At 41.0% G+C, this 16,218-nt stretch overlaps 1 protein-coding gene across 6 annotated transcripts in view; it reads right to left on the reverse strand.

The window, feature by feature from the left end:
• CDC25C (cell division cycle 25C) overlaps nucleotides 1–14,867 on the reverse strand; it is a 28,857-nt gene extending 13,990 nt beyond the window's left edge. For 3 of the 6 annotated variants that reach the window (XM_058541218.1, XM_058541177.1, XM_058541209.1), the window contains exons 1-8: nucleotides 14,679–14,867; nucleotides 14,020–14,229; nucleotides 13,196–13,290; nucleotides 12,453–12,498; nucleotides 11,257–11,290; nucleotides 11,052–11,141; nucleotides 9,727–9,825; nucleotides 5,985–6,143 (exon numbers count right to left, since the gene is read on the reverse strand). In XM_058541218.1, the coding sequence (XP_058397201.1) occupies nucleotides 5,985–6,143; nucleotides 9,727–9,825; nucleotides 11,052–11,141; nucleotides 11,257–11,290; nucleotides 12,453–12,498; nucleotides 13,196–13,290; nucleotides 14,020–14,213 (717 nt within the window). In that variant the 5' untranslated portion in view covers nucleotides 14,214–14,229; nucleotides 14,679–14,867. The other 3 variants (XM_058541188.1, XM_058541191.1, XM_058541200.1) reach the window with 3 other exon arrangements.
• Nucleotides 14,868–16,218: the final 1,351 nt, after the last annotated feature.

Raw genomic sequence — 16,218 nt, forward strand, 5'->3', positions numbered from 1 at the left:
ACAATTTAGAATGTTTCTGAGACTATGAAAGACTTTCAATCAGCAAAGAAAATTCAATTATATTTACTGAACTGTACTTATAATTTCATAAAAGCAGATTAACACACTCTAGACAAATTTCCAACAATAAAATTGAAAATAAAAGGATTTTCATTTTAATCAACATTAAATTCAATTTACTAAATTAACACCAGTTGAGATTTGACCATATTAACTACAACATTTTGCAAATATGAAGACTAACATGTATTTGTAAAAGCAACACTAAATGTTTATTTTACATTGTTCTTTTTTTTCAGAAGGCCTAGCAACCTTTTCTGTATGCTAACTATCCCTAACATGCTGTTTTTCCACAGATCTACCCTCCATTATCAGCAAGTCCTCAAAAATGTTTGTTTCAGGAGGGTCGCTGCCAATTCTCCCAATACCCATCCTGCCCCCTTCAGATTGTATCGTCATTCTGTTGTTCCCACAAACCAACGAAATTCAAACAAAACAAAATTTAATACTATGTTATAGAACAGTAGCTCTCAAACTTTAGTGTGCATCAAAATCACCTGGAGAGATTCTTAAAACACAGATTATTGAGCCCCACCCCCAGAGTTTCTGATTCAGAAGGACTGGGGTGGGGCCCATAAATTTGCATTGCTAAGAAGTTCCTACCTCTTACTGCTGCTGCTGCTCCAGGCAACATACATTATAGAAGGTTCTAGATCTGCACTACCCCATTATAGTAACACTAGCTACATATGGCTATTTGCATTAATTAAAACTCCAGAAAATTAAAAATTCAGCTCCTCAGTTGCACTAGCCACAGTTTAAGTGCTCAATAGCCAGCCACATGTGGCTATTGTATCAAATAGATATAAAAAAAATTTCTACTGTCTCAGAAAGTTTTACTGAAAAGCATTGTTCTAGATAACTGATTCACCATCCTTCTTAACACTTTAGCTCATCAAACTCTGGGTATCCAACTTTACCAACCCTACACAAAAAGAAACTAACATTATTATATGTCCCTAGGACGATTTTTACTTCCCAGGTATCTTCAGCAGGAAACATCATAATATTGCTAAAAACATAGGGTCTGGAGTCAGGCAGATCTTAGTTTAAACAGGGGCTCTGCCACTTGCTAACTTTGTGACCCTGGGTAAGAGACTGTACCTCGTGGCCTAATGTTCTCCTTTTAAAAGGAGATAATACTCATCTTTCAGGATTGATATGAGAATTAAATGTGATGAGAGATGTAAACTGCTCAGCACACAGTGCCTGGTACATTCTAAGTAGTCAATAAATGGGAGCTATTATTATTACCTGGCTTTCATTTTTCCTTTCCACTCTAGCCCATTACTGCCTTCAACATTAAAGCCCATGTTAGTCCTCCACACTCGTACAAAGTTCACTAACAACCCTATGGAGAGTATGACTTCTCAACTCCTCAAATATTTACACCAAGCTTCTCCTGCATTCCACATTAACCTCTCAACAAACTGAGATTTAAAAAAAAAAAGAATCTGCAACCATCCTCTATTACTCTATCACCAAGAGTTCAAATCTGGCATGTTCTCAAACTGACTAAAATCTCCCCTAATTCTCAAAACTTTCTAAACCAGTTGCTTTATACCTCCTCAGCAACTTTCTTTTATTTATTTTTTCCTCCCCTAAGCCCCAGTGCACAGTTGTGTATCATAGTTGTATATCTTTCATGGCTCTTCTATGTGGGGTGCCGCCTCAGCATGGCTTGATAAGCAGTGCGTAGGTCTGTGCCCGAGATCCAAACCGGTGAACCCCGGGCTGCCGAACTGGTGCGGGCAAACTTAACTTCTATGCCACCAGGCCGGCCCCAAGCAACTTTCACTCACATTACTGTTCTTACCTTGCTGAGTCTACTCAGTGACATTTGGCTCCTTATACAGGCATTGATTCATCATCATCTACTTCTCTGCTGCCTTCACTATCACCTACATTTCCTTGACTCCTTTTTCATCTACCATTGGCAACCTCCAAGCCTTGCTTAATCACTCCTGGAGTTCCAAAGTCTCCCTTCTTGCTTCCAGCCAAAAGGATTCTTGTAGGAAGACACTATACCATGCAGGTTTATCTTTTAGGACCTTACAAATACCATTTTATTTGTCTTTTAATAATTCCCTTCCAGTTTCCAAAAGTTGATTATAACCTTGTCCATACTCTTCAAGATCCTCACCTAACAATCTCCTCTGAGTCATCAGATTACTTTAACTTTCACTTTGCGGAGGACATCAAGGCCATTGAGCATCCCTTATCGATCAGTGTTCTTCATAACTCCAACATTTTGGTTCTTACACTACAATAATTAAGCACTTATACTACATTACGCTATAATAATTAAGTACTATTAATTGGCAAGTATTGTTCTTTTTTTTTTAATTTTTTGTTTATTGCAGTAACATTGGTTTATAACACTGTAACAAGTATTGTTCTAAATGCTTTATGTGTAGTTAACTCACTTAATCCTCACAACAACGCTATGAAACAGTTATAAAAAATTTTTTTTTTTTTTGTGAGGAACATTTGCCCTGAGCTAACATCTGTTGCCAGTCCTCCTCTTTTTGCTGAGGAAGATTGGCCCTGGGCTAACATCCATCCCCATCTTCCTTTACTTTATATGGGATGCCACCACAGCATGGCTTGACAAGCAGTGCGTTGGTCTGCCTCCGGGATGAACCCTGGGCTGCTGAAGTGGAGCGCCCAAACTTAACCACTATGTCACCCGGTGGGCCGCAAAACTATTTCTTTTTTATAGATTAAGAAATTGAGGGGCTGACCCTGTGGCTTAGTGGTTAAGTGCGTGCACTCCGCTGCTGGCGGCTAGGGTTCGGATCCCAGGAGCGCACCGATGCACTGCTTCTCCGGCCATGCTGAGGCGGCGTCCCACATACAGCAACTAGAAGGATGTGCAACTATGACATACAACTATCCACTGGGGCTTTGGCGAAAAAAAAATAGGAGGAGGATTGCCAATAGATGTTATCTCAGAGCTGGTCTTCCTCAGCAAAAAGAGGAGGATTGGCATGGATGTTAGCTCAGGGCTGATCTTCCTCACAAAAAAAAAAAAAAAAGAAAAGAAATTGAGGGGCTGGCCCAGTGGCGCAGCAGTTAAGTGTGCGCGCTCCACTTTGGCCCAGGGTTTGCGGGTTCGGATCCCAGGCATGCACCGATGCACTGCTTGTCAAGCCACGCTGTGGTGGTGTCCCATATAAAGTAGAGGAAGATGGGCACGGATGTTAGCCCAGGGCCAATCTTCCTCAGCAAAAAAAAAGAGGAGGATTGGCATCAGATGTTAGCTCAGGGCTGATCTTCCTCACAAAAAAAAAAAAGAAAAGAAAAGAAATTGAGGCATAGGGAGATCAGATAACTTACCCATATAGTCACAAGTGGCAGAGCCAAGCTACAAACCCAAGCAGCCTGGCTCCAGAGTCTATACTTTCTAGACCATAGACTCCCATGCTCTTGACTTTCCCTCTAATCTAAAATAATCTCCAAGTCACCTTTCAATCCAGTCTGGGAATGGTGGTCAGATAGGGTTAGTTAGCCTTAGCTATTGTTTTAATTTTTTACAAGGAGAATATATTCAAGTATAATTTGTGAATAAAAAAATGTATAAAATGACCTACTACAAAGCTACAGTAATCAAAATTACGGTACTGGTATAAAGACAGACATAAGACCAATGGACTAGAATAGAGAGTCCAGAAATAAACCTTCACATATATGGTCAAATGATTTTCAACAAGGGTATCAAGACCATTCAATGAGGAAAAGATAGTCTTTTCAACAAATAGTGCTGGGAAAACTGGATATCCACATGCAAAAGAATGAAACTGGACCCTGACCTAACTCTATACACAAAAATTAACTCAAAATGGATTGAGACCTAAATTTAAGCACTAAAACTACAAAACTCTTCAAAGAGTTTCTGTTTGGGATAATGAAAATAATGAAAAAGTTCTAGAAGGGCCAGCCTGGTGGTGTAGTGGTTAAGTTCCCGCACTCCACTTTGGCAGCCCGAGGTTCACAGGTTTGGATCCCGGGCGCGGACCTGCACACCGCTTATCAAGCCATGCCGTGGCAGGCGTCCCACATATAAAGTAGAGGAAGATGGGGACGGATGTTAGCCCAAGGCCAACCTTTTTTTTTTTTTTGCGAGGAAGATTGGCCCTGAGCTAACATCTGCCAATCCTCCTCTTTTTTTTGCTGAGGAAGACTCGTCCTGGGCCAACATCCATGCCCATCTTCCTCTACTTTATATGGTATGCCACCACTGCATGGCCTGACAAGCAGTGCATTGGTACGCGCCCAGGATCTGAACCGGTGAACCCCAGGCCGCCACAGCGGAGTGCGTGCACCTAACCGCTTGCGCCACTGGGGCGGCCCCAGCCCAGGGCCAATCTTCCTCAGTGAAAAGAGGAGTACTGGCAACGGATGTTAGCTCAGGGCTAATCTTCCTCACCAAAAAAAAAAGTTCTAGAGATGAATAAGTACATTCCCGACAACATGAAGATACTTAACACCACCAAACTGTATACATAAAAATGTTTAAAAGGATAAATTTTATGTATATTGCATTTTACCACAATAAAGAAATGTATAAAATGAATGAATATATAAAATTAACCCATTTGTGTCCTAGATCTCTCCTTTCTGATTCTTGAATGGTGTTATTCCTGTATCTATCTACTACTTCATTATGTCTCCTCAGTAGCTAGCACTACTTCTTCAAGAGCTCTTTCTCTCTGTCTTTAAACTTGGAATCATTAGCCTTCATTTTCTCCTCTATGCAGATGGTCCTGAAATGTACATTTCCAGTCCTGATGGCTCCAAATCCTTATTCAGTATTTCCATTTAAATTTCCTGTTGCTACCTCTAACTCAAATGTCCAAAACAGAACACATCTTATTCCCTTTGAACTCACCCTTCTTTTCAAATTCATTATAGTGTCACCATTTCTCCAGTTACTTAGGTTAAAGTTAAAAATAGCACCCTTCTAAATTCCTAGGTCCTTTTTTTCATATCACTCTGTCATTCATAGCACTTTTGACAATCTATCATTATTACAAACTGCTTTTAATACTTGATCATATACACAACAATCCTATTGAGGAGGTATTCTTTTATTATTATAAATAATAATTCTCATTTTATAAATGAGAAACTGAGCCCTGGAGTGGTTAAGTGTCTTGCTCCTAGTCATGACACTAAATAAGAGAATGCAGACTAGAATCCACTCTATCATATTTGCCTTATATAATGAATAAATTTTAAAAACATACCCCTACACATATTTGCTTCAAAGAAATGAAGTTGATTCAGAAATGCTAAATGCCTCAGAAACTAGCTTTGACATATCAGTACATGGTCAATAAGCCACAGGCTTCAGATAGTCCTCCCAGTGATATGGGGAGGATAAAAGAAGACAAAAGGATACATTGTAAAATATCTGAAAAATCATACTAGGTATATTCCATCCATTACCACTATTCTGGAGGCATCACTTATACCAGATTACATTGATGGTAATCGACACAAACTACTAACTAGAACCTTCTCACTCAGCAGTAAGAAGAATCCCACAGCGACCTTACACCCTATCAGTCAGGTAGCCCTTAGAGTGTAAAGATCATGTCTTCTTTTTTTTTTGCTGAGGAAGATTTGCCCTGAGCTAGCATCTGTCACCAATTTTCCTCCATTTTATATGTGGGTCGCTGCCACAACATGCCACTGTGGAGTGGTGCAGGTCTCCACCCAGGTTCGGAACCCGGGCGGCCCAGGCAGAGCATGCCGAACTTAACCACTAGGCCATGGGTCCTGCCCCAAGACCACGTCTTCTTGATCTCTGCAGACCCACCATTTAGCACAGTGACTGCAACATATTAGATACACAATATGGTTTATTCAAGAATGAAGGAACACGAAAAATGCAAAGATAACCTAAGAGAGCACTTTACCTTGGCCTCTTCTTGACTGTCCAGGGAAAACTCCATCAATTCATCTGAAATCTCCCCTGTCTGGTCTTCTCCTAGTTCTGGATTTTTATCCAGTTTTGGAACTCTAGTAATGGGGCTGCCCAGATATTTCATTTCACTTTCCACCAAGTTTCCATTGTCCTGTCAAGTATATAGAAATATTAAAAACTATCCAGGACCCTTACTTTACACCATATACAAAAATTAACTCAAAATCAATCAAAGACCTAAATCTAAGAGCTAAAACTATAAAACTCTTAGAAGAAAATATAGGGGGAAAGCTTCACGACATTGGATTTGGCAACAATTTTTACACAGGCAACAAAAGAAAAAATGGATAAATTGGACTTCATCAAAATTAAAAACAAGGGGCCGGCCCGGTGGCGCAAGCGGTTAAGTGCGCGCGCTCCGCTGCGGTGGCCCGGGGTTCGCTGGTTCGGATCCCGGGCGCGCACCGACGCACTGCTTGGTAAGCCATGCTGTGGCGGCGTCCCATATAAAGTGGAGGAGGATGGGCACGGATGTTAGCCCAGGGCCGTCTTCCTCAGCAAAAAAAGGAGGAGGATTGGCGGATGTTAGCTCAGGGCTGATCTCCTCACAAAAAAAAAAAAAAAAAAAAAAAAAAAAAAAAAAAAAAAAAAAAAAAAACATTTCTGCATCAAAGAATACTACCAAGAAAGTGAAAAGGCAAGCCTCAGAATGGGAGAAAATATTAGCAAATCATATATCTGACAAGGACTTAATATCAAGAATATATAAAGAATTCCTACAACGCAACAACAGAAACAAACAGGACTTGAATAGACATTTCTCCAAAGATGATATACAAATGGCCAACTAGCACATGAAAAGATGGACACATAACTAGTGTTCATTTTGTTGTTGTTAGTGCCATTGAGTTGATTCCAACTCCTAGTGATCCTGTGTATAGCAGAGCAGAACCTTGCCCTATCTTTTTGCACCATCCTCTCATCTTCAGGCGCTAGATCCAGCAATGCTCTGCTGCTACTCATAGGGTTTTCATGGCCAATTTTTTCGGAAGTGAGTAGCTAGATCCTTCTTCCTAGTCTGTCTTAGTCTGGAAGCTCTGCTCAAACCTGTCCACCACAGGTGACCCTGCTGGTATTTGAAATACTGGTGGCATAGCTTTTAGCATCACAGCAACATGCAGCCGCCACAGCATGACTACCAACAATCGGGTGGTGTGGTTCCCTGACCAAGAAACAAACCCGGGCGCAGCCATGAGAATGCCATATCTTAATCACTAGACCAGCAAACCAGTCACTAGAGAAATGCAAATCAAAACCAGAATGAGATACCACTTCATATCCATTAGAATAGCTGTTATAAAAACAAAACAAAACCCAGAAAATAACAAGTGTTGGTAAGGACATGGAGAAATTGGAACTCTTGTGAATTGCTGTGGGAAATGTCAAAGGGTGCAGCCACTAGGGATAACAGTATGACAGTTCTCCAAAAAATTAAACATAAAATTCCCATATAATCCAGCAATTCCACTTCCAGGTATATACCCCACAGAATTGAAAGCAGGGATTTGAACACCTATTTGTATACTAATGTTCACAGCAGCTGTATTCACAATAACCAAAAGATGGAAACAACTCAAATGTCTATCAACCAATTAATGGATAAACAAAATGTGGTATATACATACAATGGAATATTATTCAGCCATAAAAAGGAATGAAATTCTGATATATGCTATGACATAGATGAACCTTGAAGACATTATGCTAAGTGAAATAAGCCAGACACAAAACGACAAATGTTGTATGATTCCACTCACATGAAGTACCTATAGTAGTCAAATTCACAGAGACAGAAAGTAGACTAGAGGTTACTAGGGGCTGGGGGGAGGAAGGAAGGGACAATTATTGTTTAATGGGTAAAGAGCTTCTGTTTCAAATAACAAAAAAATTCTGGAAACGGATAGTGGTGACGGTTGCTCAACATTGTGAATGTACTTAATGTCCATGGATTGTACACTTAAAAATGGTTAAAATGGTAAATTTTATGTTATGTATATTTTAGCACATTAAAAAACAAAATCAGGGGCCAGCCCCGTGGTGAAGCGGGTAAGTGCGCACGCTCCGCTGCTGGCAGCCCGGGTTCGGATCCTGGGCGCGCACCGATCCACTTGTCAGGCCATGCTGTGGCAGCGTCCCATATAAAGTGGAGGAAGATGGGCACAGATGTTAGCCCAGGGCCTGTCTTCCTCAGCAAAAAGAGGAGGATTGGCATGGATGTTAGCTCAGGGCTGATCTTCTTCACCAAAAAAAATCCAAAAAACAAAAACAAAATCACACACACAAAAGACCATCCAGTAATTTACCATGCTCCAAGTCTTCCCTTCCTCCAAGAAATAAAAAATCTGAAGTATAATCAACTTTATCTACTTAGGATGGGATATGTTAAAATGGCTTTCCCATAGGATTGAGATTAGAATCCAAATCTCTGGAGTATCTTGAGTCCACAGTCTATTAAGAGCAAATGAGGAGCCAGCCCAGTGGCATAGTGGTTAAGTTCACGTGCTCCACTTTGGCAGCCCAGGGGTCACGGGTTTGGATCCCAGGCACGGACCTACACACCGCTCATCAGGCCATGCTGTGGCAGCATCCCACATACAAAATAGAGGAAGACTGGCACAGATGTTAGCTCAGTGACAATCTTCCTCAAGCAAAACGAGGAAGACTGGCAACAGATGTTAGCTCAGGGACAATCTTTCTCACCAAAAAAAAAAAAAGCAAATAAGTGCCTGGGTAACTTAAGACTCTAGTAGCTAAATGGACAAAGCACACAATAACTCACTAGAGGAAATATATATGGCTAATATTCACATGAAATCACTACTAATTACTTTTAATGCAGAATAAAATTTTTTACCCAATTAGTAATTTTTTAAAAATGATAACAAATCATTTATGCAAATGAGCTATGCATTGCTCGTGAAAACGTAAATTCTTATAAGTTTTCTGGAAATGAATTTGGCAATATGTATCAAAAATCTTAAAAACATTTGTGCCCTTTAACCCAGTAATTATAATTCTTGGTACTAATCCTAAAGAAAAAAAATCTGAAACGTAGGCAAAGATTTATGCTCAAGAACTTACATAATAGCATTATTTATAAAAGAAAAATTTGGACACCATTAAGTGTCCAACAATAAAGAAGTACTTACATAAATTATGGTCCATTTATTAGAATAAAAGTATCCATTAAAAAATAAAGTTTACTAAGAGTTTTAATACTAACTTAAAAAAAACAGAATATAAAGTTATACATATGATATGACCTCAACTTTGTTAAACTATATACACAGTTAAAAGATTGAGAAGAAATGAAGTAAAATGTTAATAGTGGTTTTTCTCTGTGAGGTAGCTATTTGCTTTTTTATACTTTCCTATGTTTTTAAACCATTGTCACAATGGGCACACAGTACTTTTAAAATTGGGGTGGGGGAACACTTAAAGAACAAAGAAATTTTTGAAAAGGACTAAGGATTTTTTCTCCTCCTTACATTTAAACAAATAAAAAGATCAGAGGACATATGTCTCCTTCCTTTCCCTGGTCAAACATTACTTCTCCAACTCCTTTTCTCACTCAAGCCAGCTTAGAAAAATTCAAAGGGTCATAAATCCAGATCTGCCATCCTATACCCCAGGATACTTCAGCTGACCCTTGATGACGTTGTCCAGTGACTCACCAGTAGACAAAGGGGAGACATATAAGGCACCCCTGGTCTCTCTTGAAACTTCAGGTTCCTGGGTGCCCACCACTCCAAGGGCTGCAAAGTACTGTTTTCCTGCATAAGAAAAACTACATTGGCTGGAGGAAGAGACGGGCTAGCCGGCCCTGACAAAAACATTTCATCTGATGAAGCCATGAATAACCCTCATGAAACACATTAAAGGTAATCAAGGTTGACCCTATATCCTGAGAATACAAATTATGGTTTGGATTTGATGTATGGTATGTAGATTTGCTTTGGAGGATACCAATTTTATGATTATAAGTAAAAGGAATGGAGCAAAAAGGGACCTGACTGGGGACAGGATGGGGCGATTTTTAAAAAGTGATTTTAAAGGGAGATTAGAAAGACAGTATTAAATCAAGAAACAGCTGATTAGGACAGCCAGGGGCCAGCCCAGTGGCACAAGCAGTTGAGTGCGCGCATTCCGCTGTGGCGGCCCAGGGTTCGCCGGTTCGGATCCCTGGCACGCCCCGACGCACGGCTTGTCAAGCCATGCTGTGGCGGCGTCACATATAAAGTAGAGGAAGATGGGCATGGATGTTAGCCCAGGGCCAGTCTTCCTCAGCAAAAAAGAGGAGGATTGGCAGATGTTAGCTCAGGGCGGATCTTCCTCACACACACAAAAAAAGAACAGCCAAAAACATGGGCATAACTTAGTCAATGTGAGAAAAGAACAGTAGCTATCTTTTATAGATACTGACCTGGGGGGAAAGGATGGAAGGCAGGGAAAAGAAAAAGATGGCTAGAAAAGGGGATTAGTTGAAGGGATTAGTTAGAGAATTATTTTAACGATTAGGCTCTGAAGGAGGGCCTGAGGCTTAGCCAAAAGCGACCACAGCTTTCTTAGAATAGGGTCTAAGAAACTAGGCTAAGGGGGAAATAGAAAGAAACTAAGAAATCTAGACTTGTATGTGAAGCCATGCAGAGAGTATGTGAACAAGTTATGTGCATTATCCCTCTCTGTTTTTAAAAAAAGGAATTTATCTCCAAATTCCTTACACTATAGTAACAGAAATTTTTGTCCTTAAACCAATCAACTGAACATGAGCAATAATGACCTGCTGTAGAAGACTTGGAGCTAGGTTTTTGTCCTAGGGTCAAACCTTAAAGAGAAAAAACAAAACAAACCATAAAGAATTTTTTTCCTATAGTGATACAGTTTGCTTGTCTAGCGTACTGAGGCATAAACAGCTCTAGGTCTCATAATGATACTGATGAGCTGCTCCACTCAAATGAAGAAAACTGCTAATATATCTAGGTTTCCATTAAACACTCACATTTTCTTTATTTGTAGATGAGCCACATATTGCATCTTTCTTCCTTTTGCCATGGTCCAAAGCATTCGGAGTACTACAAAGCAGCTGAGCCTACAAGAGATTGTTTTCTGAGAACATCCAGCATCCTCAAGCCACAGGTGAGCTGGAAAGCCTCTGCATCCCAACTGAGACACAAACCCAAACCCAAGAAAGAGGAACTACTCACTGGACTGCATTTTATAAGGTGCTGGTGATGATTCCTGTAGATCAAAAAAACTGCCAGTCAGTTAAGCCCCAAATACTATTTGGTTATTCTTCAGTGGCTTGGGGCATCTCAACTTTTCCTTTCCTCCATTCTAGGAGCCCTATACCTAGCTATGTCTCTTCCAATAACAATACATAGGGTGCTTTCTGTGGTAAATATCAAGATATTGGGTGACATAACAATATATTACATAACCATATATATATATAGATATGCATCAAAGATAATGAGTTTGTCCTATATCTTATGTAGACACAATTTACAACTTAGTAGTTTTCCAGCATTGACTATTGGGAGCTAATATTTATTTTTTATGAATTTCTATCCTCCCTCCCAGGATTTCATCTGCGTGGGTTAGGACATTTTAAACAATTCCAAGAAAATACAAGCAATACAAAGTGAAATTTTCACATGTATTGATAAAAATAGTCATGGAAAGCCTTCCCTCATGCACTAAAGTGGCACCTAATTCACCTAAACATCGAAGGATAAAGTTCTAAAAAGATTAAAACAGTCAAATGGAAAACTTACAACGAGTTTAAGAAGTTAAGTTAAGAAGTTGAATTAAAATCCCTTTTCATTCTCTGAGTATTCCCTGACTGAACATTTTAAGATCTCCAACAAAGAATCCTCATGAGTAATAATAAACATTATTAAATGCTTGGTATGTGCTAAGGATTAAATTTCCTTACAATGGCTGTTTATGAGAAGTGCTATTATCTCTTTATTATTACTTCTTTATTATGAATAAAGAAACTGAGGTCCAATGAAGTTAAGAAACTTGTCAGAGCCACAGCTGGTAAAGTAATAAGCCACTGGAATCCAGACACTCTGATTCCAGAGCCTACACTCTGCACCTTTAACCACTAAGATATAGCACTACTCACATGCAGATAACAGCATATGCCTAAATGCAGTATACCATTTTCCTCCATTTTTAAAGATAATACTGATTGTGTGTGATGGTTAAAATGAGTAGCTTTCATCTTCGCAACACTATTTAGATCTAGGAAACTTAAAAACCTTTCAAGGGAAGGATCTAGGCCTCCAGGCCCACTTATAACCAAAGGGACACATTCTATACTCTGCAGAGTCTGCATAGGATAAAATCCCTGTGCCAGTGTTCAGCATGGGGTTCATTTAGCAAAAGAACTTACATCCCAGCTAATTGTATTTCCTGAGGTCCTGAAGATTTCAAGTGACCTGCAAACAGATATGAAGAGTTATTTTTGTCCAAGCATCTTGTCTTTCCTTCTGATTTTCTTCATTATCAGTAAGCCATATTATTTTCAAAAGCTGACCGTTACAACACAAAGTATCTTGTTAGGTACCAATTTCATAGTACAAGGTACACGTTCAAGGAAATTTAAGAATTTACATGTGTCACTGAAAGAAGAAATGCCGGGAAGCAGTGCACTATGTTAACCTACAGAGATTTTTTTCATGAGTAGAAAAGAAAGCTTATCACTCAGTAAATCTGAAATTAGAACAAATACTAAAATGGTTGACTAGTAAAACATATTCTTTTTAGGCACAGACTTTATAAAAACCGATAAGAATTAGTTGACAAAGTTTTTCTTTATGTTGGTTTCTTTGTCTCTGAGGACATTAGACTAGGGCATAAAACCTTTCATCTTAACTACTACTTTCATTCTCACAATCAATCAGTCAACAAAATATGCCTTCCTAACTTTTTCAAATGCAAAGTGGCTCCTATTAGTGTTATCTTTCTCTTCCCGTTGGCTTAATCATTCTCCTCAAAAATCCTCTAGGTACCCAAAGAATTCCAACTTCAAGTCTCGCTACCTACTTTTATCACCTTCCATCTCTATTCTTCTATCCTGTCCTCTCCCTTAAAAGTTATTCTCTCCCTTGAAGCCTTTACCGCCCTTCTCCCTACCAGTTTCATCACAGTCTGCAGAAGTGGTAAGCTGAATGGCAGACATCTCCCCACTGCTAAGATTCGAAAGATCAAGGCAACGTTTTGGAGTTTCTCTGTTGAGACATAATAGTACATCAAGATTCCCATTAGGTCGTAATATCCTTAAAAGACAAAGATCATGTTATCCTCTTCTTTTGAAATGTCTCTCGATGACTATCACATAATCCAAACAGTGTCCAAATAAATCTAATTGATTTTTGGAAATATCTCAGACCAGGCTGAGAAAAATCTCCCACCTTTTCTCTACTCCAATAATCTGTACTTCATTTTCTCCTCACCAACATACTGAGACAGGATAATTTTTTAAATTAAGGACCAAAGTTCACTGGCCAAGGTAAGTCTTGACCCCACCTCTTCTGCCCTGTGCACGGAGAGTACATAGGTTTGACTTCTCCCTGGGGTCGCTAAGTACTTCTCAGGTCCATTAACTCTCCAACTCTGCTAGCAGAGGCGTCAGGGCATGGCATAACCAAAATTTAAAGTACAATAACAGTAACACTAATATTAATACTACTAAAGTGACCAATTCATATAATGCAAGAGTTTTCAAAGACTTTTCCCAGACATCACATCGTTTGATTCTCACAAGATTCTCCTAAGATAGGATGGTATTATTATTTCTATGTCACAGAAAAGAGATTCAAAAGGGTCACACAGTTAGTCAAGGGCAAAGCTGAGACTTAAACCCTCATCTTTGAGCCTGCATAATTAAAAAACAAAACCAAAATCTAAAAATTGTTTAGAAAAGCAAAGGAGATAAGGCATGAAAAGAAAAGCTTTACCCAGACAAAATGCTTAGGTTTGCAGAATCACCAAAGAGTTTGTCCACTGGAGTCCTAGGGAGATCTGGACAGACGGTAAAGGAAGTGTCTCTCTCCAGGAGCAGATTTAATATCTTCCTCTGACTGGACCTAAAACTAGGTCCTGAGCCAGGGCTTCCTGCCTCTCTTGTGAATGAGAAGAGTTCTGCAGACATGGTCTCCGAGCTCTCCCTGAGAAAAAAAATAAAACCTAGCTAAGAGGCGAACGTCGTCTATACTGGCCAGCTTTCACAACCTCCACCACCCTTCCCAGCAGCAGCCAAGCGGATCAGTAATGGAGGAGGGGCATCCCCAAACGGTGAATCATAACTTGGCTTGATGGTTAAATCCCACTTGCCCAAAGAGGCTTGGCCTTTCCGTTGGAACCTGAACTTACCGAAAGGCAACCTCAGGACCCTAAAGAGGGAATAAAAAGAGGGTCTTCGACTTGTTCCGGGCCACACAGCTCGTGACTCCTGACCAGAAGGAATTCACGTCTCCTGACTCGCGACAATGCCTATTAGGTCTCCCGAACTTCCGTTTGCGGGGCCGGGACTGGACCCTGAGGGGACCATGGGGTCTCGGTGATTCCGTGGCGGAGATGGCTCCGGGCTTACCTCGGGTTTGAGTCTGAGACTCACCTCCAGGAGAAAGGGCGTGGGTGGAGATCAGACACAAGCGAAGACTCGAGCAAAATTAAAGGAAATCTGGGGAAAGGCGGCAATTAACTAGACTACAATTCTGCTTCTCGACTGGATAGGCCAAGGTCACGCTTTGCCGCTTCTCTCCGCAGAGCCGAAATTACAGCTTCGGTGCGAGAATATCAACAGCTACAAGCCTTAACCATTCAAACCTTCTACCCTCGGAATAACCTATCCCGCTCGCCTCTAAGCTGCGTCAGCCAATCTCCGCGCGCCCGCCCCGACCCGCGCCCCCCGCCCCTACCCCGGCCAATCGTTTGTCTCATACATCACCCGGGGCGTGAATTTGCTCTGTCGGGGACCAAGATTTGCCCCGCCCCTCAGCCAGAGCAGGATGCCGATTGGTCCACCAGCGTTCGGCAGGCGGCTAGGTAAGCTCCGCCCCTCAAGGAGCCCTGGCGCACCATTGGCTCTCCCTCTGGCCAATCGCCACGCCCTTCCTGAGCTCTCCCTTCCCTCAGCCCCTCCAACCCCGGGAGATTTAAATTGCACCTCGCCCCCGACGACCACTCGTTAGGATAACACCTGGAGATAATTGATTTCGGTGGGAAGGTGTTAAACATTTCTTTTTCCTTGCTGCTTTCTCTTGTCGTTAAGTGGACCTTTCCCTCTTAATTTTGCTAGCCTTCCGCTGGAGAGGCAGCATTTGCCCCTGGTGTGGCAGACGTTGAGGCGATACAGGTGTGTGTACGTATGCTGAGCGGCATTGGCCCCTTCCAAGAGCTTTCCTTGTTCAGTGTCCCTTTTAGCGTGCAGCATCTCTGAGATGCTAGGTTACGTGGGGCAAAGGAAATTCATTCTTCAGGGAAAGTAGGAGAGTTGAATCATCTCAGCATAATCCTTATCACAGTCCAAAGGATCCTAAACTTTGGTTGTTTATGGAAATTTGAACATTGACTAGGTGATATTAAGAATTTATTCTTAATCTTCAAGATTTGCTTTTATTTTATTTTTGTGTGTGTGAGAGGAAGATCAGCCCTGAGCTAACATCCAATGCCAATCCTCCTCTTTTTGCTGAGGAAGATTGGTCCTGGGCTACACATCCATGCCCATCTTCCTCTACTTTATCTGGGATGCCGCCATAGCATGGCTGGACAAGCGGTGAGTCGGTGCGCGCCCAGGATCCGAACCTGCGAAACTTTGGGCCACCGAAGAAGAGCGCACGCACTTAACCGCTGCGCAACCAAGCCAGCCCCGGAGATTTGCTTTTAAATGATCCCATGGAAGTGGTGGTGGGGATAGATGAAACAAAATTGGCCATGAATATTGAGTGATGGGTAACTGAGGGGTCCATTATATCAGTGCTCTCAAAGTTTAATGTCCATACTAATCCCTTGGGGATCTTGTTAAAATGCAGGTTCTGATTCAGTAGGTCTGGGTTGCTGCCCAAGATTTTACGCTTCTAACAAGCTCCCAGCTGCTGCTGATGCAGCTGGTCCTGGGACCATACTTTGAGTAGCAAGGCATTATACTATTCTCT

This window comes from Diceros bicornis, chromosome 1, assembly GCF_020826845.1.
Source record: "Diceros bicornis minor isolate mBicDic1 chromosome 1, mDicBic1.mat.cur, whole genome shotgun sequence".
Lineage (NCBI taxonomy): Eukaryota > Metazoa > Chordata > Mammalia > Perissodactyla > Rhinocerotidae > Diceros > Diceros bicornis.